We start from the raw sequence: 23,160 nt of genomic DNA, 5'->3' as shown, positions 1-23,160 counted from the left end.
ACCATTATGCCAGGTCCTTAGCCCTCACATTATTTTTTAAAACATTAGAAAATATACAGATAAACAAAAAGCAAAATATGCTACATCTTAATTTTGCCACCCACAGATAAGCCTTGCTGATTCTTGGTATATCATAATGCTATGATCAGGCAGGTTTTATATATATTTTTTTACTTTACCAGTTAAAGAAAACAATTTTTTTCTTGCCTCCAGTGTTATTTCTGGGGCTCAGTGCCTGCATACAAATCCACTGCTCCTAGAGGCCATTTTTTTCATTTTTTTTGTTATTGTTATTGTTGTTACTGCTGTTGTTTTTGTTGGATAGGACAGAGAGAAATCGAGAGAGGAGGGGGAGACAGAGAAGAGAGAAAGACACCTACAGACCTTCTTCACCGCTTGTGAAGTGACCTCCCCTTGTGGCTGGGGAGTGGGGGCTCGAACTGGGATCCTTGAGTGGGTCCTTGCACTTCGTACTGTGCACTTAACCTGGTGCACTACCACCCAGCCCCCTGAAGTGGCATTTTCTAGATGTTTAACTATTAATATAGAAAGAAAAGTCCTATGGAAAAAAAAATTCCCTTAGCATGGCCTATATGTAGCTGAGGGTCTCCGGTCAGCCAAGCAGTGGGGCTGAAGGATTTCTGTCTGGGGAAGTTTAAAGTGCCATCAAGACTTGATAGCAGTGCCTCGCAGAGGAAGGGCTCACTGAGGTGAGTGACCTCAGAAGGTTCTCCCAGCCCAAGCCCTGTGTTGATGGCACTCTCTGTCTCCAGTGGATGTGGCACTGCATTTTCTTTTCTTTTCTTTTCTTTCTTTCTCTTTCTCTCTCTCTTTTTGTGGTACTGTATTTTCTTTAAGATTCATTTATTTATTAATAGTTGGGGAAAAGAGGGAGAACCAGAGCATCACTCCAGCACATGTGATACCAGCAATTAAACATGTTAGAGTCCATGCTTTACCCACTGTGCCACCTCAGGGGTCCTGCCACTGTATTCTCCGTGGTTAATTATTGACTACTAAGAGCTGGTGCTTCCCCTGCACACACACACACACCACACACACACACACACCACATACACACCACACACACACACACACACCACACACACACACACCACACACACACCACACACACACACACCACACACACCACACACACACCACACACACACACACCAAACACACACACACACACCACACACACATACCACACACACACCACACACACACACACACCACACACACACACACACCACACACACACCACACACACACACACCACACACACCACACACACACCACACACACCACACACACACACACACACACACACACACCCCTCTGGCTCCTCAGCTGTCCTCTCCACCCTGCAGTCTAACCCTTCCCTTCGTGCTGCAATTGCAGATTTCTGCTGGTCTTCAGCTGCCTGGTGCTGTCTGTGCTGTCCACTATCCAGGAACACCAGGAACTTGCCAATGAGTGTCTCCTCATCTTGGTGAGTGCCGGAATCCAAGGCTGAGGGAGGCTGTGAGAGAGCACCTCCAAGCTCAGGGCACAGGTGGAGAGAAGTGTCTCATGCCAGGGCTCAGAGAGTGGCTGTGCTGGGTTGTCTTCCCTGAACTGGTGTCTTCCTTGTTCTGAACTTCAGCTCCTGTTTTATACTGAGTGTTGGGAGAACTTCAGCTTCCTTGCGGGGCTTATGATGAGTGGCCCCAAAGAAGAGGCCCCCTCCTTTTCAGGACAGAACTGTTTACTCCATCCTTGCTGTGATGGGTTTTGTTCCCACGCCCTTAAAAGAAGTTGTCAGAGGTGGCAACCCTACATTATCATTTGGGGTTAGAAAGTCGGAGCTGGCTAGGTGTCAATGGGCAGGAGAGGAGCAGAAGAACCGGATAGCTCTTGGGGCTGGGAAAGCTCAAGGAGGAAGACATACTTGGTCTTTTAGGCTCTTTGAATGACACAGAAGGAGGGTTAGCAAATAGCTTGCTTGGATAGTGTACTGCTTTGCCATGTGTGCAACCCAAGTTTGAGCCTGACCCCTACTGCACTGAAGGAAGCATCAGTGCTTGTCATCTCTCTCTTTCGGCCTCTCTGTCTCTACCCAGTGCAAGTTTCACCCAGTGCAAGGTGTGCATAACCCCTTCTATGTCTTTCAAGAAAGTCCAAGTTTGTCTTCCTTCCAGGGTGGGGAGTACTGCAGAAAAGCAAAGCACTCTGGATTAGGGGGAGGTAAGGGGAGGGCATGGTATCCAGTACTCGAAAGTAAAGGATTTGAGTTGGTGGTGGCAGTGGTGTGCAGACATCTATCATGGGGTTCTATCACGGGGAGATGAGAAACAGTACTCACATGTCAACAGTTGTCCTGTAAACCATTATTTCCCCAACAGATTTTTATCTTTCTTTACCAGAGCACTACTCAGCTCTGATTTATGGTGGTACTGGGGATTGAACCTGGGACCTTTGCTGCCTCAGGCGTGAAAGCCTTTATGTATCACCGTTATACTGTCTCCCCATCCCAATAAAATGTTTTTCTGAAAGGAGGGCATTTGTCTTCTGGTAGCCTCTCAAGACTTACCCATGTCTAAGAATCCCTAGGTGATTAAGGAAATTCCACTACCCCCAATCCAGGGCCGGCACAGGCCAGTCTGAGCTATGTGACTTGGAACCTGGCCCTGGAGAATGGGGACCTTGCAGAACTCGGCCCCTGTCCCCACAGGAATTCGTGATGATCGTGGTGTTTGGCTTGGAGTACATCATCCGCGTCTGGTCCGCTGGCTGCTGCTGCCGCTACCGAGGATGGCAGGGCCGCTTTCGCTTTGCCAGAAAGCCCTTCTGTGTCATCGGTAACCAGGCCTGTGCCCACACCCTGACCTGGCTGCTGACATGGGAACCCAGGACCTTGGTGGGTCCTGACAGTGGGTGGTCGGTTCCCAGATGCGGTTGTGAACGATCCCCCCCACCCCCGCAGATTTTATTGTGTTCGTGGCCTCGGTGGCCGTCATCGCCGCGGGCACACAGGGCAACATCTTCGCCACGTCTGCGTTGCGCAGCATGCGCTTCCTGCAGATCCTGCGCATGGTGCGCATGGACCGCCGCGGGGGCACCTGGAAGCTCCTGGGCTCGGTGGTTTATGCGCACAGCAAGGTGAGATGCGGCCGGCCCAGGGAGACACTCTGGCTGGGGTCCGGGAGTGGGTTGGACCCAGCCAGGGGGCAGGGCCCCAGGGGGCAGGAGGCGGGGCCTGACAGCTAGGATTTAGGGGCTCACCTGGGATCTTCAGGGTTAGAAGGGGTGTTCCACAGCAAACTGGAGAACTGGGCCAGGTCCCAGGGTGGGCCTGGGATGGAGCTTCATGTGGGTTGGGTATAATCCTGCAATTAGGGCTTGGGAGATAGTATAGTGGCTATGTAAAAAGGCTTTTATGCCTGAGCTTACAAAGTCTCGGGTTCAGTCCTTGGCACCACCTATATGCCAGGACTAAGCTGTGTTCTGGGAAAATAAAATAAATAAATACGCCTGAAATTGGGATGTGGGGCACGAGGCAAGGTGGACCTGAGGGTATAGGCCTGAGCATGGGACAGGAGTCATAACTGGGCATGACCTTTGGGGCAAATACCAGGCAAGGTCTTCTTTAGTGAAGGGCAGAGTTTGCAGCCAGGGAACTCTGAGTTGGGGGTTTCTTTTTTCTCCTTCCACAGCGTGCCCCACATGCCATGCTGGGGATGCTCCAGCTCCCCTCCTCACCCCCTCACGCCCCTCCTCCCTGTCCTCCCTGATCTGACTGTTGCTGCCCCCACAGGAGCTGATCACCGCCTGGTACATCGGGTTCCTGGTGCTCATCTTCGCCTCCTTCCTGGTCTATCTGGCCGAGAAGGATGCCAACTCTGACTTCTCCTCCTACGCTGACTCACTCTGGTGGGGCACGGTGCGTGAGGGTCTGTGCAGAGCTGCTTTTCAACCTGGGACCCCATCTCTCAGCCTGGCTGACCACTGACCCAATCCAGGGTTGAGGGGGCTGGTCCTTTCCACTAGGACCAAGAGTCTGTCACCAGTTCCCCCTTTCCTGCTTGTGCCCCAAACTAGTCTCACTATCAACCCCTCCAACCAGCTCTGGGGTGAGGAGAGTCCATTTATAATCTTAATCAACCTCTGTGGCCAGCCTCTATGGGCAGCCACAGAGACCCCCCTTCCATGATCCCTCCCACATGCCTGTGACCCCAATGGACTCCTATGGATGGCCCCATTCAACTAGCCCTGTGAATAACCTATTTGTGTCCCTAGATCACACTGACAACCATTGGCTATGGTGACAAGACACCACACACGTGGCTGGGCAGGGTCTTGGCTGCCGGCTTCGCCTTACTTGGCATCTCCTTCTTTGCATTGCCTGCTGTGAGTCTCCCTTGGTTTAGCATTGCCCAAGTTGGGAGAAGCTAGGTCCTGTGATTGCTAACCCTTTATCTTGCATTAGTGGTTGGGAGGCATGGGGCCCCTTTGCCACCTTTTTCTGTGCCCACCATTGCCACTTCCCCTCAACCAAGCATAATCCCTAGGGAATCCTTGGCTCTGGCTTTGCCCTTAAAGTCCAGGAACAGCACCGGCAGAAGCACTTTGAGAAGCGGAGGATGCCAGCAGCCAACCTCATCCAGGTACCAGACACCAGGGAGCTTGTGAACTGAGCTGGGGTGTCACCTCTTTTCTTCTTTTCTCTTTGCCTTTTCTTTTCTTTATTTCATTTAAAGATATTTTGTTAATTTTAATGAGAGGGACACACACACACATACGGAGAGAGAGGGAGAAAGAGAGAGAGAGAGAGAGAGACCCCAGAGCACTGCCTAGCTCTGACTTGTGGTGTTGCTGGAGATGGAACCTGGGACCTCAGAGCCTCAGGAATAAAAGTTTTTTGCAGAGCCAATACTCTCTCCCCAGTCCATAATACTGCCTGTTTTTACTGGCTTATCTATCCAGCTTCAGAACTGTGATTCCACTTTGAAGGAGATGTGACTTTTTTTTTGGGGGGGGGGTCACGTGTCAAGTTAGGCACAGACTTGGGTTGATGACAGAGGTTGTCAAAGCTTTCCTCTACACCAGACATTCATGTAAGGGCCAACCAGGTCTGCCCCACTGACCAACTCCACCCCAGCTCTTCATGGTCTGAATTACGGTACAGCCTGGGCAAGAGATGCGAGGTCCTTGCTGGGTGGGGTCCAGTCTTGCTATGCAGTCATCAGAAAACCTGCTCCAGTCACAATACTTAGTCTGTGCTTGTGCTTTCCTTCACAAGCATTTGCACAAATGGATGTCATGGCTACAAACAAACAGATCAATACCTTGAGGAAAGGTTTTTTTTTTTTGTTTGTTTTGTTTTTGCCACTAGGATTCTCTGTGGGACTCAGTGCCTACATGACAAACCCACTGCTTCACTACTACTGGTGGCATTTTTCTTTTTTCTTTTCTTTTATATTATAGGACAGAGAGAAGTTGAGAGAGAAGGGGGAGTTAGGAGGAGAAAGAGAGACACCTGCCTCACTGCTTCACCACTTGCCCTGCAGGTGTGTACCAGGGACTTGAACCTGGGTCCTTGCACATAGTAATGTGTGTGCTTGACCAGGTGTGTCACTGCCAAGCCCCCTGATACATTTCATGACTTTTCAAAACATTTTTTTATTTATTAATAAGAGAGTGATAAAGAGAACCAGAACCTCACTCTGGTACATATGATGCTGACGATGGAACTTGGGGCCTTGCCCTTGAGAATTCAACACTATCCACTATGTCATCTCCAGGATTGCCTACTTATTAATTAATGGGGAAGAGAAAGAGAGAGAGAGAGGAACCAGAGCATCACTGTGGCTGAGGATTGAACTCAGGACCCCATGCTTGAGAGTTCAGTGCTTTAGCCTCTGCACCAGCTCCCAGTCCATGTGACATAATTTTTTTTTTTGTTTGTTCTCCAGGGTTATTACTGGGGCTCAGTGCCTACACTACAAATCCACTGCTCCTGGAGGCCATTTTTCCCATTTTGTTGCCCTTGTTATTATTGTGATTGTTGCCATTGATGTATTACTGTTCTTGTTGGATAGGACAGAGAGAAATCAAGAGAGGAGGGGAAGACAGAGAGGGAGAGAGAAAGACAGACACCTGCAGGCCTGCTTCACTGCTTGTGAAGCAACTCCCCTGCAGGTGGGGAGCTGGGGACTCGAACTGGAATCCTTTTTGCGGGTCCTTGGGCTTTGTGCTTTGTGCACTTAACCCGCTGTGCTACTGCCCGACCCCCTGACACATGATATTTAAGAGTAGTGAGGTACAAGTGGTGAAGTAGTTCTACAAGTGTCTGTCTCTTCCCCTCTCTCTTTTCCCCTTCCTTCTCAATTTATGTCCTAACAGTAAAAATAAATAAAAAATTTAAAGAGTAGCGAGGGAGAGGAAGGACCTCCATTTTTCTGGCTTGCCCAACCGGAAGGTTGATGGCCTTGCCCATTGGAGAGGAACCAGACTGTGGGCACAGGAAATGTGAGTTTGGCTGGAGCTCATGAGTCAGAGGGGCCTCTGATGCCCCGAGTAGAGATGTTGAATGGGGCAGCTGGACATGCACGTCTGCAGCTGAAAGAAGAGAGCAGAGAGAGCTCTAGTAATCCATGAGCACAGGATGAGCATCTCTGGACTGAGAAAGGAAAAACAAAAGATCTTGGTTTTTAGGAGCCTCAGTATTTAGTATCTGGGCAGATGGAGTTGAGCTGATGGGAAAAACCCAGGACCGTGATCCCAGCGTCCCCAGGCTAAGTCGAGGTCTGAGGTTTGTGACTCTGTGACTCAGATTTGGCTTCCCTCAAGTCTAGGGTTGTGTGTAAGAGAAGTCCTTGTGGGAAACCATGTGGGGGTACTGGCACAGTATACTTTGGCCTGCTCCCCAGCACTCCACTCTCTGATTCCCCAAGTGTGTGTAACTCAACTGCTCCTTCTCTGCCCACCTCCTCCCCCCAAGGTGAACCTATCTCCCCGTCCCTGCTATCTCCAGCCACCAGCACAGACTTCCCTTTTCAGTGTCCGCTGGGGCACAATGGCTGTTGTCCCCTGGGAGCTGGCTCTCCAATGGGCATTGTAGGGGCAGGCGGTTGGCACTAACCACACCGAGAGACAGCTGGTATTGTGGTGCCCATAATTAATGAGACAGCTCTGGCAGTTGCTCCCCAGCCCAAGCCAGGGGCCTAGGCAAGCAGGAAGTAAAAATATTCTTGTCCTGGGAGGGTGCCTGGCTGGTGAGGTCAGCAGTAGGCAGTCCCTTAAGGACAAGAGGCACTCAAAGAAGGGGGGCAACTAGGGCCCAGTTGTGCTTTGTTCTCACTCACAGGTTCCACATCTCTCTATCCTCAGTGATCACCATACATGGTCCCTTATTGACTTTTATGCTTTGGAGGAAAAGGGACAGTCCTTTTTCTTGTCTGACCCTTGTCCCTCCTGCTGCAGAGGGAAACCCTGCAAGTCCATGAGTGCTAAGGGTTTTGTAGATAATACTAACCCCCACACCCCCACCCCAGCCTCATGGCAGCTGGGAAAGCTGTGGAGGGTTATTATTAGTAATAATAATTCACTCAGTCAGCCAAAATGTTTGTGCCAGAGAATACGGTGGTGACTAGGCCGCAGCTTACAGTAGAGGGAGAGAAAAAAGCATTAATCACATGCACAGTGAGTGGATATTCATTAGTTATGTGAAGAGAGACAGCAGGAGTATTTAACAGGGAGCATGGCATTGAGTGTCTTCTATGTGCCAGACACTGCACTTGACCTTTAATGTGTGTTTGCCACCCAGTCCTTAGAACACCTTGCTAGGTAAGTAGCGGTTGCAATCATTTTGAAGAAATGAAGAAGCCGAGACTCTGAAGCTTTGTTTAATTTGTCAAAACACTAATACAGGGCAAAGCTGCGACTAGAAACCACACCTCTACTTGACTAGAAAACCCCAGGACTTTTTTTTTTTTTTTTTGCCTCCAGGGTTATTGCTGGGACTCAGTGCCTGCACTCCAATCCACTGCTCCTGGAGGCCGGTTTTCCTTTTGTTGCCCTTGCTGTTTATCCTTATTGTTATTATTGCTGTCATCATTGATGGATAGGCCAGAGAGAAATAGAGAGAGGAAGGGAAGACAGAGGGGGAGAGAAAGATAGATACCTGCAGACCTGCTTCACCGATTGTGAAGCGACTCCCCTGCAGGTGGGGAGCTGGGGGCTCGAACCGGGATCCTTGTGCCAGTCCTTGTGCTTTGTGCCACGTGTGTTTAACCCGCTGTGCTACCGCCTGACCCCCGACTTTTTATATATATATATTTTTTTAAATTTATTTTCCCTTTTGTTGCCCTTGTTTTATTGTTGTAGTCGTTGTTGGATAGCACAGAGAGAAAGAAGAAGACAGAGAAGGGAAGAGAAAGATAAACACCTGCAGACCTGCTTCACTGCTTGTGAAGTGACTCCCCTGCAGGTGGGGAGCCGGGGACTTGAAAAACGATCCTTATGCCGGTCCTTGCGCTTTGTGCCACGTGTGTTTAACCTGCTGTGCTACGGCCCGACTCCCCCCCCTTTTTTTTTTTTAATAAATTGCTGGTCATTGCTGAGGCTTCATGGCTCTGGGTCAAGGTTCTCATATATATACCAACACAGCACTGAAATTTGCTCCAGTGCAGCAGGGGCCAGACACAAACCTGGTGGGTAATGTGCATAGCCAGGCAGGTGCACTATCCAGGTGAACTGCTTTGCCTGTCCTTACATAAGTCTAATTTCTGTTGAGTAACATTGCTTTAGAACAGTGTATGTTTCAGGTGTACAGTAGTACAAAACCCCTGGGCGCACCAGCAAAAGTCTAGTTTCTATCCACCACAATACAGTTGGCCTACTTTCCCTGTTTACTTCCTTCCCGTATGTCCCCCTTTTTCTTTCTCCTTCATGACCAGCTATCTGTATCTATTTGTTGTTGTTTCTGTATCTTCCACATTTGATGAAATCACATAGTGTTTGTCTTTCTTCGATTTATTTTGCGAAGCACAATCCCTTTAAGGTTTATGTTACTGCGAACAGCAATATTTCATATTGTTTTTATAGCTGAGTAGTATTCAATTGTGCATATACACCACATCTTTATCTACTCACCCGTCGATGGGCACTTAGGTCGTTTCTAAATCTTGGTTAGTGTAAATAATACTGCAATGAATGGAGGGGTGCATCTGACTTTTCCAATTAGTGTTTTTAATTTTTTGGAGAAATACCAGTGCTGGAATAGCTGGACTGTGTGACAAACCCCAGCTTTTAACTTTTTTTTTTTTTTGTCGTTACCAGTACTTCATTGCCCTTACCTGGCTTTTTCAGATAGAGAAATTAGTATTAGTATAATGATATGCAAATGACATTCATGCTTGAGATTCTACAGTCCCAGGTTCAATTTCCAGCACCACCACAAGCCAGAGCCAAGAAATGCTCTGGTAAGAAAAAAAAAAAAAAAAGGAAGAAAGAAAAGAAAGTGATCAGGAGAGAAAGAGAGACACTGTGGCACTGATGCTCCCTCCAGTGCAGTGCAGTGGAGGTCAGGCTCGAACCTGGCTTGTCTGCATGGCAAAGCAGGCACATTATCCAGGTGAGCTGTGTTGCCCACCCCCACCTTAATGCTTGTGCTCTTATGCCCCTGACTGACGCTCACTTTGTTGTGGCACATCACTTCTCCCTAGGCCTCCTTTTCTTAGGCTGTCTCTGTCAGCAGCTGTGGAACTGGAACTGGCCTCTGGCTCCTGGAACCCTTCAACTGGCCCAAGGACTGGGCCCTTTCAGGGGCAGAGGGCCATAGGGGACTGTGACTGAGGCCTCTTCCCTTCCCTCCTTCATGCCACCAGGCTGCCTGGCGCCTGTACTCTACAGACACGAGCAGGGCCTACCTGACAGCCACCTGGTACTACTACGACAGTATCCTCCCATCCTTCAGGTAGGCTCTGCGGGGGTGGGAGGTGGGGGTAGGGGAGTGGCTGGCAGTATTGCCCTTGAGACCAAGTGGCTGGGGCTCAGCCTTGGGTTGGAGGGCATTGGGGCTGGCTCAGCAGAGCCTACATGACAACGCAGAACCTGGGGTGTCCTAACCGCCATGTGCGGGAAAGATGTGGACATTGGACACAGGGCGTGGGGTGGAGTCCTGCCCCACTGTCTGAGCCGTGGCTGCTAGGTTGCGGCAGTTCTCATGCTCACCCTTGGAAGATGCCACTCAGGGCAGTGGCACAGCCAGCTCATTCCCAGCCAATCTGAGTTGGGGGCATTGTTTGCCTGTGCCAGCCTGGCATTTTGCTGCTGGCTAGGGAAAGAGTGGTGTGTATCAGAGTTGGGTGCAAAGACCCAGCCCAGCACCACTGTGCCTGAAGATACACCTGCTCTTACTGTGCCTTAGGGAGCAGAAGTGGGCTCACCTCACAGGCCCAGGTCTGGGTAAGGCTTCACAGGGGGGTAGCTCCACACAAGGGCTTATTAATAGCATCACTAAGGTTCTTGCAACCAGGTGTCTGGCCAGGCCCTGGGGCAGGAAGGAAGACCACAGAGCCCAGCTCACTCCCCTGGGCGGGCAGGCAGCAAGCAGCCGGGCCAGGCTGCTGTGCTCAGCTCTTCTGCTGGTGCCTTTTTTTTTTTTTTTGCCTCATTAGTTTTCCAGGAGCAGCTGTTGCATGATCCCATTCACCCCTACACCTTACTGCCCCACTTCCTGCTCCCTCCCTGCCTCAGGGCCTTCTCAGGGGATGAGCAAGAGAGAAGGGGCTGGCAAGAGGGCTCCCAAAATTGCAAAGCTTGCCCCCCACTGTCTCTCACCTGGCAGAGACTTGCTCAGAGGCAGGAATGGAGATTAGACAGAAGCTGCCTCCCTGTCTAGAAGCTGCAAGCACTCAGGGAGTTGGGGCAGGGGATAGTTTGTTAGAAATGTGAGGTGGTGATGGTGGTGGGGGGCTGAGCAGGCCTTGCCTCCTCTTGTGAAAGTGACAGAGCTTGCTCTGGAGATTCTGAACCCGCCACAACTCCTAGACCTCAGTTTCTTCCTCCTCAGGATGGGAAGGCAGAAAGGGAACTGAGACCTCCCTTCCTTTTTTTTTTTTTTTTTGTTTCTCTCCTAAATTTTTTTAGAGGCAGAGAGAGGGTGAAAGAGACCCCAGGGACGGGGGTACATAGCAAAATGGTTATGCAAATAGACTGCTATGCCTGAGTCTCCAAAGTTCCAGGTTCAGTCCTCCACACCACCATTAGCCAGAGCTGAGCAGTGCCCTGGTGAAAGAAAGAAAGGAAGGAAGGGAGGAAGGAAGGAAGGAAGGAAGGAAGGAAGGAAGGAGGGGAGGGAGAAAGGAAGGAAGGAAAAAGAAAAGAAAAAAAAGGAGAGAGAGACCCAGCACCAAAGCTTTCTTCAGTGTGGTGGGAGCCATGCACGAACCAAGACTGCACACATGCAAAGCATCGCGCTATCCAAGTGAGCAGTTTCCCCAGCCTGCTCCTCCTCATGCCGTGAGAGCAGGCAATGGCTTCAGGCTAGGACGACACTCAGTCCCCAGCACTGACACTAAGAACCCAGTACTGTGGGGGCAAGAAGCTGGATTGGCCACCCTATGCAATTGCCCTCCTCAGCCTGTTTCCCTCTAAAATGCAGTCAGGTTGAGGGCAGGATTTGGGGGTTGCCACTTGGGAGGGTGCCCTCAAATTGTGTCCAGCCTGCACAACCACCCGCAGCATCCTGGAGCCTCTCCCAGGCACTGGGATAGAGGGGAGGGAGCAAAGCTAGTCTCTCTCACTCTTGGCCCTGCCTATTCTGGTCTGAGGTGTTTGCTGAGCACCTCTAGCCCGGTGGGGCCTGGCAGAACCTGCAAGCAGGAGTTCAGTGCCCACTGGAGGAGGAGGGGGCAGGGCCCAGGCTCTGCCCACTGCTGATGGCACCCTCTCCTGCAGAGAGCTGGCCCTCTTGTTTGAGCATGTGCAGCGGGCCCGCAATGGGGGCCTGCGGCCCCTAGAGGTGCGGCGGGCGCCGGTACCTGACGGAGCACCCTCCCGTTACCCGCCCGTTGCCACCTGCCACCGGCCAGGCAGCGCCTCCTTCTGCCCTGGGGAAAGGTAGGGGCCCCCTGGGGCCGCCACCTCCTCTTGTTTTTCCTTTTCCTTTTCTACTCTTTGTCTCATCCTCTCTCAGACCTGCCTCCAGCCACTCCGTGCGTGTCTGGGCCTGTTTGGGGGGACTTCCAGGTCTTGTCGTGAGGCTTGGGCAGTTGTCATCAGACAGCCTAACAGGAACAGACTGAGCACCTCTGTGGAGAGGCCAGGCTGGACTCACCTTTTTGTCATCAAGGACTGTAAGGGTCTCAGTAGGGGCGATGTCCATGCCATCCTTTCCTGTCACCTCCCCCATTTATGCCATTGTCCTCTTTCTTTCTCTGTTTCCACATCCCCTTCATTCTTCCATCCCTGCACCCCCATCCCTTCCGGGAAGCTGGAGAGAGGAGGAGGCCGCTGGCCACAGGTGCTTACGGCTCAGGTAATCGTGGGCACCATTCCGGGGTGTGAGGGCAGGGAACCCCCTCCCCCAGCATGTTCCTCTACAAGGGGCTTGACGCTGAACTTGCCTCTGGGGGCCCAGGTGCCAGCTGGAAAGAGAGCTCTGTGACTAAGCACTGCTGTAGGACCTACGTAAACCCAGCCAGTGACTAATGCTCTTGTCTTGTGCAACCCTTGTCCGCAGCTTTGCTAATCCCAGAGGGTCCTCCTGGGATTCTCCCACAATGCCTTTCTTCCTCGCTGAGGTACATTTTGCTGCTCCCAACAGTCTCTTTCCCCTTGACTTGTCTTTCCTGGAGCTTGTGAACATCTTGAAAGAAGAACAAAGAAAGAACAATGCTTATCCCCACACAGCTGTTCACAAATAGTGGAGTTTTGGGCATGTTTGGATAAGAGAAGCCCCTTCCTTCACAGAATGGGAGAGCGGCTGCTCCTGAGGAGGTGTAGTTTTGAGGTCAAGGGTTCAGTCCCCACCTGGCCCTCCCATGTCCCTTGCATATCTCTTTGTGTTGCCCATCTTCACATGTCATCCTTGTATCAGTCAGGTGGACATCTAGACCTTGAGTCTCAGGTGGAATTCTGAGCCTACTGGCTCAGGACAGGGGGTGGGAGAAGAGGTGAGTCACTCAGCAATCAGGAGGAAGAGGAGGAGGTGTGGTAAAAGCTTGTCTGCCACTGACGCTGTGCATCCTTAAGAAAGTCAACAAGTCACTCTGAGTCTCAGGAATGCTTAGGGTGAGCAGGGCTCTGGGTGCTGTGAGTTTCTTGGCTGGTAAAGTCTGGGAACTACAGATGTAAATGGAAGTAGCATCCCTGTGCTGTTCTCAGGGAGGACTCTTCTTTCTGTCCAGGGGCTAAGTAGGAAATAGGTAAAGAGGATAAGCCTTTGCAGGCTGAGGCTGGAGGGAGGGGGAGGAACCTGACTGGCCAGGCCAGGTGCTCCCTGGAGAAGTTCATGGTGTGGTCCCACTTGGATCCTGTCACTGCCTGAAGCACTGCATGACTACCTCCACCCCCATCCAACCACAGATTAAAAGGCAGAAAGTCAGTTTTTATTTTTAAAAATATATTTACTTGGGGGGGACAGAAAGGGAGGGAGAGGTCAGAGCATGACTCTGGTACATAAAGCACCTGGGAGACTCAGAAATCAAGTACTGTGCTTTACCAGCTGCACTATCTTTCCAGCTGCAGAAACTGTTTGGCAGTGAACAACCCAGTCCAGGGCCTGAGCCAGACAGTCTGTAGCTTCCAGCTTGTTCTGGCCTCACTTAGCCTGAATAAAGGCTCTGGGAATGGCAGTTTGGCTGGAGCTGTATGCCCAGCTGCTCCCAGTCTGTAGATGCACCGAGGCCATGGAGCCTATTACTTTGGAGGGCTTGGCGGACACTAACTCCCAGCCTTACATCTATCTGCACAGGAATGTGTGTGTGATTGGGGCTCATGGTTGTGGCAGGGATGCATCTCCTTTCTTCACTGCAGGGACCTAGGGAGCTGAACTGTGACTGCTCAAAGCTAAGTTTCTTCACTCAGGCCAAATGGCCATATCCCAGGTCCTGGCTATCTAGGCCCAAAATGGTATGTGTTCCAGAAAGGACTTGCCACACTTACACACGTACACCCATGCACTCCTGGTTGGTCTCACTCTTCATAGTGCCTATGGATGGAGCCAGGCTGGACATGTACCCAGGATTATGAAGAACAGGGCTTCCTGGAGGAAGGCATTGCTGGGGCCACCACCTTCTCTCTTTGGGATTTTGCCATGAGCTCTAAGGCAGTGTTTTTCAAAGTATGGTCTTCTGAACTCCTGCATCAGTATCCCAAGGGGCACTCTCTGGTTCAAGACACAGAGTCCCAGGCCTCTCACCAAGTGCAGAGTCAGAATTTGTGGGGGAGAGGCACAGAGGTCTGTAACATGCCACTTAGAGATCCTTAGGCAAAGTTGGAGGACTCTGCATCTGCGGATGCAGGCTGAAGAATGATCTGGGTTGCGGGCCCTTTCCTCCCATGAGCCACCAGAGGCCGGCCCCATCCTGGCAACTCCCCTCACTCTGCACACCTGCCTCCTTCCACTAATCTCTGTTCGTGTCTTGTTCTCAACTTTCCAGCCAGATGTTTAGTAATAAACGGAGTTTCTTTCGGATCCACGCCAGCTGGAGACCGAGGTACCCCCTCACCTGCTCCTCCTGTCCTTGCTTCTCTTTGCCCCACCCAGTTCTGGGGCTGGAGAAGGGGACAGGATGGGCCAAGGACAAGGTGCATGTGCCTGCCGCCTGCTGTCTGCCTTGGGGCCTCCACGAGGCTCCTGCTTTCCTAGAGCTGCCTTCCAGGTCTGGGAGACATGGGCCTGGTGCCTGGTCTGTCAGGAGGGCCCCTCATAGGAGCCTTGGCATGAATTCTAGCTATGTCCTTCACTCCTTGTATGAACTTGGCTAGACTACTTCCATTCTATGAATCTGTTTCCCATCTGGGAAATGGGTAGATTGAACTAGAGGCTCTTTTAAGGGTCCTTCCCAGTCTGACATTTGCCAGGCCTTGGGCTTAGCATACTCTCTCCCAGCTCTCCCCCACTGCCTACCTACAGACCTTACAGATGCCTGAGGGAGCTGGGATTGGCATTCCCCTTGCCATCTCCAGAGCCCCAGACCTTGCAGCCACACGACCACTTGATAAGTGTCCTGTGCCAGGCCCTGTACTAACAACACAGTGAGAAGTAAAGCGCGGTGCTTGGAGAACTGCAAAAGAGAGGTTGCTATTGCATATGATGAGTACAAAATAAGGAGGTAGCAGAGGGCTGTGGAATCTGGGCCAGGCATTTCACCCAGAGGAGACTCCAAAAGGAGTGGGCATGAGAGAGGGCATCCCAGACTGAGGGAGCAAGGTATCAAGGCTGGGAGGTGGTGGTGAGGGTGTGTGTCAAGTGCCGAGGCTGTGCAGGGCTGGGGCTGAAGAGCCCAGAAGCCCAGGATGAGTTTTTTTCTTCTGGCACTGCCTGGAAACCTGGGTTTCTGGAGCTGTGGGTTTTCCCAAAACACCTCTGGAGCTTTCAAGAGACAATGCTTATTAGAAATGTGGATTGTGAGGGAGTCAGGCGGTAGCACAGCAGGTTAAGCACACGTGGCGTAAAGTGTAAGGACCGGCGTAAGGATCCCAGTTCAAACCCCTGGCTCCCCACCTGTAGGGGAGTCACTTCACAGGCGGTGAAGCAGGTGTGCAGGTGTCTATCTTTCTCTCCCCCTCTCTGTCTTTCCCTCCTCTCTCCATTTCTCTCTGTCCTATCCAACAACGATGACATCAATAACTACAACAACTATGAAAAAGAATAAAGGAAACAAAAGGGAAAATTAATTAATTTTTAAAAGACATTAAAAAAATAGTGGGGCTGGGTGGTGGCACATCTGGTTGAGTGACATGTTACAGTGCGAAAGGACCCGGGTTCGACCCCCGACCCCCGGCCCCCACCTGCAGGGGGAAAGCTTTGCGAGTGGTGAAGCAGGGTTGCAGGTGTCTCTCTATCTCCTCCTTCCCTCTCAATTTCTGGCTGTTTCTATCCAATAAATAAAGATAATAAAAAAATTTTTTGAAAAAGAAATGTGGATTGTGGATCCAACCTGGCCAGAACTCGCTAGCCAGGGAACCTTGGGCATAAGCCCTCTGTGCCTCACTTTCCTCTGATATAAAATACAAATGATAATAAGACCTGCTTCTGTTCAAACTGCTGGCTCACAGAAAATGTTAGCCTCATCTGATATATCAAGCAGTTAAGTGCTTACTTTGAAAAAGAGCTTAGAAATCATGGATGGAGGAGAGAAGGTTGAGATGGGGAGTCTCTGGGTCCAATCTGCTGATTTATAAGGTGACTTCGTGTGACCATGATAGTCGGGAAGGGCAAGGCCAGAGAGGCCAGCGGTGTGGCTGTGTCAATAGTCCCACAGGGAGGGAGACCCGTTTGCAGCAGCAGAAGGAGTGCGTCCAGTAAGGCAGAGCCCTTGCTCCCTGGACAATGTTAGTCAAACTCATCCCAGCTATCTTCTAAAGCTCTGCTGACCACTCAGGTCAAGTTCTAGCCTCAGCACCACCAGCATCTCAAGTCTGCTGATCTTTTATTGTGGGGTGGGTTTTCCTACATATTGTAGGATTTTATCAGAGGTCCTGGCCTCTAGAAAACACTCAAAACCCACTAGGAAACAAGAGCACCAGTGTCACATGGCCAGCAAAATGACCCACTTCTTGAGATCCTATCCAGATGGTTTGTCCCAGAGAAAAGATACAGTCTCCGAAATCAGAAAAACTGGAAGCCAGTTTTCTCTCTGCCCATAGGATCTCTGTGACCTTGGGCAAAGATATCCCAACTCTTTCCCCAGGTATAAGCAGGAAGTAAGTGTGGAAGCCACCACTGAACGTGGCTGAGAGGTGTGGAGAAGTGACGACAGTCAGACAGGGGAGGAAAGGAGCGCTCTCTCTGTCCACCGTGTGCCAGGTTTCTTTTCATTTCCTTGAGCCTCTAGGCTCCAGAAAGGCTGATGTGAGCCATTTGCTGGGCCCTGACCAAGAAGTTCGAATTCAGGGCTGCCCCCAGGGAAAACAGTGCCTCCTTACATGGAAGAGGAGCCCAGGGCCTCTGGCTGCCTGGAAAGTTACCGAGCCCCACAAACCTGGCTGAGAGCTCCTTCAACCATTGCAGAATCAGAGCTGGAAAGGGACCTTTCAAGGCCTCTAGTGCAAGCCCCCAGGAACCCCCTCCTCAAGTCCCGCTGAGTCCAAGCTCTGTCCTGCTTGTGCTGTTTCTTGTGACAGGCAGGCTGTCCCATCCACCCAGAACATCACTGTGCTGGAGTTAAGGTGCTGGGCACAGAGATCTGGGTGTCAGAGACTGTTCCACGCTCCTCTCTTCCTTCCATGAAGGAGCCGAGGATAGAGGGAGGGTTGCATGAGCTGTCTGGGGGTGGTGGTGGTGGTGCTTGCCAGCATGAAGAGAGCCCCAAGGAATGGCTCTGGAGAAGAAAATTGGGAGAGCCACCCTTGAAGTTTGGTTGGAGTCTCTGGGTTGTCTTGAGTGGGCCTGGGCCAGCAGCAGCATGCTGGAATGAGGGGGTTGCATAGTCCTTCCCCTCTGATATCCTCAGGGCTCCAGCCCCTGGCCCATAACCTCACCCCTCCAGGCAGAGGTTCCCACAACAATGGCCCTACATCCCGGCCACCTTCCTGAATGTGCACCTGGTTTCGAGGTTTCCCTCACTTGAGCACCTTGGCTGTGTACCCTGTACCCCATGCTCTGGGCATGGAGAACCCTGGCTCCCACTCAACCCTGAAACCAGTATCTGCTCTCTGCTCTGCTCTTGATCTGAAAGTCCCCTAATGTAGTGACACAGTCTCCTCCCCCGAACCCTCATCCCACCTTGGGTCTCCTTGGGGACTGACTGGTGTTTGTCTGATTTGGGAGCTCAGGCATTTGGGGTGGAAATTCCCCCAAGTATGTCTGCAAGCTGTAGCAGGGAAGCAGCAGTGATACCCCAGGTATAGAATGGGGGAACGTTTGCATAGGTCCTACTCGAACAGCAAAACAGTCCTTGAGCCTCTTGGACACAGAGTTTCTCTACCAGGTATTGGTCAACTAGGGTCTGAGTTCCCCCACCTATCTTGCTCTGAGGTTTGGGAGATGGGTGGGGAATTGGGGCTTGTGAAGAAAAATCTGAGCTACTGTGTGCATTCGAGTGTGCGTACACACAAACACACACACACACACACACCATGTGTGTTCACATGCTCATAATCATGTGCAAGTCCTTTTGAACTGGTGCATGGTAGGGAGTAGAGTATAAGTTTAGGAGAGCAGATTCCACAGCTACATGGCCAGAGTTTTTTTTTGGGGGGGTTATACACCCTCACAGGCATGCCCTGGCTGACATATGGGCCCTGCAGCTAGCCATACAAGGTCAAAGCAAGCACACAGCACAACTCCAGGGGGCATCATTTCCACCAAAGCTTGAATGATGGAGACCTTTGGAGTTTTGCAATATGTTGCCTATCCACCTGTATCAGATTTTATTTATTTTTGTTTATTTATTTGATATGACAGAGAGAAATTGAGCGGGGAAGGGTTTGGGGAGAGAGCCAGAGCACCACTCTGGCACCTACAATTCTAGGGATCAAGCCCTGGACCTTATGCCTGAGAGTCCAGAACCTTACCCACTGCATCATCTCCTGGACCACTGTATCAGGTCTTGCTGCCCTGACCTCAGAGTGAGCATGGGGTCAACTAGCTTTAGTATTGGACAAAGGAGGACAAGAGAACTGATAGTGCCCACATATCAGCACATGTGTATACACACTGTACCTGTGAGCCACAGCACGCACACGCGCACACACGTGCACACGTGCAAACACAGCATCAGCTCTCTTCGCCCCACCCTAGTGCAAAGTGAGAAGCTGGAGGCCCGTCTCTGTGCATGGTCAGGTGAGCGCCTCCATCCTTCAGCAGCCCATTTGTGCCCCAAAGGCCACCACCTCCACCCACCTGTCTGCGCCAGGTCCAGCTCTTCCTCCTCTTGTCTGTCTCTGAACCCCTCCTTGGTTTCTCTTACTCCTTACAGTCTGACATCTGTCTGCTGTATATCCCTTATCTGTCTGGGAAATGGGGTGGGAAGGGTGTTGAGGGGAGGGCATGGGCTCACACTGATCCTGGATCAGCTTCTCCTCTGAGTCAGGGCCCACCCCTCACCAAACCCCCGTCTTTTCCCTGGAAGTCTCCACTCGTGGAGAATCAAGACCCAGTAGCCACCCACAAGTCCTAAGTCAGCTGCATCCCCGCTCATGCCCACCCTAGGCTAGCCCCAGCTGACTTGGTTCTCTTTCCCTACCTGACCTGCCCTGCCAGCAGCCGAATGGGCATTAAAGACCGCATCCGCATGGGCAGCTCCCAGCGACGAACGGGTCCCTCCAAGCAGCATCTGGCACCTCCACCTATACCCACCTCCCCCAGCAGTGAGCAGCAGGTGGGTGAGGCCAGCAGCCCCACCAAGGTGCAGAAGAGCTGGAGCTTCAATGACCGTACCCGCTTCCGGGCCTCTCTGAGACTCAAGCCACGTGCCTGTGCTGAGGGTGAGCCCTGGGGGTTTGGTGCCCAGCATCACAGAAGGCAGCAGGGCTTGGGGAATGGAACCTGGATGGGGGCTGGAAAGACCTGGCTACAGGTCTACAGCTGCTTTCGGTCTCTGAGACAGGCACCATCATACCTGCGTTGCTGCCTGCCGGGAGAGAATGCAGAAGGTGTTGGAGTGACTGAGAGCACTGGCTTTGGAATCACTACCTGGGCTGGGATATTGATTTTGCCACTTACTTTGAGCAAATAACTGATTTCAGAGGATGGGTGGTTGTGCACTTGGTTGAATGCACATGTTACAATGCACAAGGACCTATGTTCAATCCCCCACTCCCCACCTGCCAGGGGGAAGCTTCATAAGCAATGAAGTTGTGCTGCAGTGTCTTTCTTTCTCCTGCTTTGTCTCCTTCTCCTCTCTCAATTTCTCTTTGTTAGTCATCATCATCATCATCATAATACTAAATAACCACATCCTCTGGGGCTCATTCTCATCTGTAAAATTGGAAACAAAAGGTTGGACCAAGACCCCCCTGGAAGATTTCCTCCCAGCTTAGACATGCTTCAGGCTCCTGGGTGGAGAGAGAGAAAGGTGGATGGACAAAGATAAGAGACGGGGAGGAAGCCCCTTCAACTTTGGAGGGAAGGAACCCAACCAAGATTCCTGTCTGTGCTGTGTTCGTCCAAGATGCTACTGGCCAACAACTGAGATAGCTCTTAACCGGAAAGTTCTAGAATCCCACACAGTCTTTGGGAGGCTGACCCATTGGAGCCTGGGTATGACTGGGCATTCTCTTCCTGCCCCAGGCAGTACCTGGCCTCCTACTCACTCCTGTCTCTTTGTGGCCAGGGGAGGACTATCGTTCTCTGCTGTTTAAAGTAACCATTTCTACCTAGGGGAGAATGCTTTAGGGACCATGCCCAATAGCAGAGCTGGGTCTGGAACTTCCTTTCCTTCTGGCTGAGGGATAAGGTTGCCCACATGATTATGTGCAGAAGCAACAAGCCCCTTTTCTCTGGGAGTCTGATCAGTGGGGATGGAGGGGGAGCACTGTGGCTTCCTCTAGGACTATGTGCTGTTTCTCTCTGGCCAGACCAGATGTGCCCTAGGTCAGTCCCCAGCCCCTAGACATCTGGAAAGTGTGTTCTCTGACTGCCCACAGGGTAGATGGAGAATGAAATTAACTGGAGTTTTCTGCCCTGAATGGGGCAGCCATTGAGATAGCAGCCTGCCCTGTCCTGGTGCCCCAGGAAGGTTCTGGGCTACTGTCTCCCTACCTGTAGTTCTAAGTCTCGTTCAGGTTGTGGTGTTAGGGGACTGAGACTGACCCCTTCTGCTACCACCACGTGGGCACCTAACTTTCCAGAGGGACCCTCAGAGGAAGTGGCAGAGGAGAAGAGCTACCAGTGTGAGCTCACAGTGGACGACGTGATGCCTGCCGTGAAGACAGTCATCCGCTCCGTCAGGTGAGAATGAAGCCCGAGGTGAGCCCTTCCACCTGGCTGCCACACATTGCTGCTCCCCATCTGGGGCCTGCCCTTATGGCCAGACCTGGCCTTGCTCCCAGGCATGCCAGCTGCTGCCCACCTGGCACTGTTGGTAGAGGCAGCTGGCTAGGACCCTGGAGTGAGGGTAGGGTGGGGAGGTGGCATAGGACTCCTAGTAGGGTCTGCTGGAACTCATCATGTCTGAAAGGTGGGCTGCTGGATACAGCTGCCCATCACAGGCCCTCCTCTCATACCCTCTCTGTCCTCCATACTTCTCTCTGCTCCCCCCTCACTGAATGCCTCTGTGTGTGTGTGTGTGTGTGTGTCTGTGTGTGTGTGTGTGTGTGTGTGTGTGTCTGTGTCTTCCCTCACCTTTGTCTCTGTACTTTTCCCCTCATCTCTGTCTCAGTTCACCCTCCTTTTGCCTCTGTGTCTGTGTTTCTCCTAGTCAAAAGTGTGTTTCTGTCTTGGCCTCAGTGTGTGTCTCCCAGGGCTTCTAGAGCAGTGCTCTTAAAACTACAGGTCATAGCAGCTGGAAATTCACATAGATCAATTTAGTAGGTTAGGGCCAGCATTTAAAAAAAAAAAGAGGCTGTCAGGATACCTCACTGGGACAGCACCTGTTTTGACATGTGTGGGGCTCAGTTTTGAGTCCAGCCTCCACTGCACTGAGGGAAGCTCCAGTGCTGTGGTGTCTTTCTCTCTGTTTCTGCCTCTATCTGAAAAGACTGTCATAGAGTGGGAAAAATAGAATAGAATAGGAAACATCAGAGTATACCCCTCATGATTAGGATGAATAATGTTTATGAAATGTACATTTTAGTTACATATGACCTGTTACATACTGGTGTCTACTGTAAAATGTTTATCTTATGACAGGTCTTCTTTTTCTTTTAATTATAAGATAATTATAATTATCTGTTTCTCTCTCTCCCTCCTTGTATTTCACACTTCATCTTACTAAAAAAAAAGTCTACTAGGAGTGGTGGAACCATGAAGGCAAGAAACCCTAGTGAATCCCTGGTGGGGAAAAAAATAGTCTGCTAGGCCCAACTTCCCCATTCACTAAAGAGTCTGAGGTGTTTTACCCTCTTTATTATTAAAATTTAGAATTTAAAATTTTTATTTATTATATTAAAATTGTATTCTTTCATTTGATAGGAACAGAGAAATTGAGAGGGGCAGGGGTGATAAAGAGGGAGCACGACATACACCTGCAACACTGCTTCACCACTCATGAAGTTTCTCCCATGCAAGTGGGGAGCAGGGGTTTTAACCTGGGTCATTACACATGGCAACATGTTCGCTCAAGCAGGTCTGCCACCACTTGACCTTCCTACCCTCTTTTTACGCACCCCCTCACAACCCTCTGTGTGATCAGCTTGTAGAACAGTATCTGAGTTGCCTTGACTCCTTGACTACCCCCAGGCTCATCCTATACATGTTCTTCCTCCTGTCTTCCCACTTCAGGCAGTGGCACCATCACCTTCCCTGACATGCAGGCCATGGGGATCATCCTGGGCACAGCCTCAGAAGACTTTAGTCTAGTCTCCTGAATCACTTAAAGATGGCCCATAGTGCCACCCAACTGCATCTACCCAGCCCAGACCCACCCCTGTGCCCAACACTCTGCCCCTCGAAGACATTCTCCTCACAAGCTGACAGAACTGCCATGCCAAAGAGGAGAGAGCCAGACTTCCTCCCTCACAACTTTGCAAATCTTCATTTCCCAGTCTCTGCCAGATGCTCAGAGCCACAGAGAGCATCCCTGCCCCCACCTCCTTCTCAAAGTCAGTTAGCTCTCCCTGTCTTCCCACACTGCCCCCTCCCCAGGTGGCCTCTGGCCTTCATGCTCTGCTCTGACTGCTCCTAACTACACTGAAAGCCCTCTCTATTCTCTGCTGACTATCTCAGCTGTGGGCTGCCTCGTCATGTCCCCCAGCCCTTTTTCTCCACTCCATGAACCTTGCCACTCCATATATGACTGTTTTCCTGCAGTGTCCAACTGTAGACCAGGTTCCCTCTGGGTG

The 23,160-nt window shown here is 51.2% G+C and overlaps 1 protein-coding gene across 7 annotated transcripts in view; it reads left to right on the top strand.

Moving 5' to 3' along the window:
* KCNQ4 (potassium voltage-gated channel subfamily Q member 4) overlaps positions 1-23,160 on the top strand; it is a 73,897-nt gene that overhangs the window by 44,056 nt on the left and 6,681 nt on the right. The window contains exons 2-11 of one of the 7 annotated variants that reach the window (XM_060206132.1): positions 1,405-1,495; positions 2,717-2,843; positions 2,969-3,144; positions 3,800-3,925; positions 4,282-4,392; positions 4,554-4,649; positions 9,873-9,961; positions 12,482-12,526; positions 19,421-19,644; positions 21,010-21,109. In XM_060206132.1, the coding sequence (XP_060062115.1) occupies positions 1,405-1,495; positions 2,717-2,843; positions 2,969-3,144; positions 3,800-3,925; positions 4,282-4,392; positions 4,554-4,649; positions 9,873-9,961; positions 12,482-12,526; positions 19,421-19,644; positions 21,010-21,109 (1,185 nt within the window). Of the gene's footprint in view, positions 1-1,404; positions 1,496-2,716; positions 2,844-2,968; positions 3,145-3,799; positions 3,926-4,281; positions 4,393-4,553; positions 4,650-9,872; positions 9,962-11,946; positions 12,109-12,481; positions 12,527-19,420; positions 19,645-21,009; positions 21,110-23,160 lie in introns of all 7 variants that reach the window. The other 6 variants (XM_060206130.1, XM_007536096.3, XM_060206131.1 and 3 more) reach the window with 6 other exon arrangements.

The sequence above is a fragment of the Erinaceus europaeus genome, chromosome 13, assembly GCF_950295315.1.
Source record: "Erinaceus europaeus chromosome 13, mEriEur2.1, whole genome shotgun sequence".
Lineage (NCBI taxonomy): Eukaryota > Metazoa > Chordata > Mammalia > Eulipotyphla > Erinaceidae > Erinaceus > Erinaceus europaeus.
This window is presented reverse-complemented; position numbering and strand designations above follow the sequence as displayed.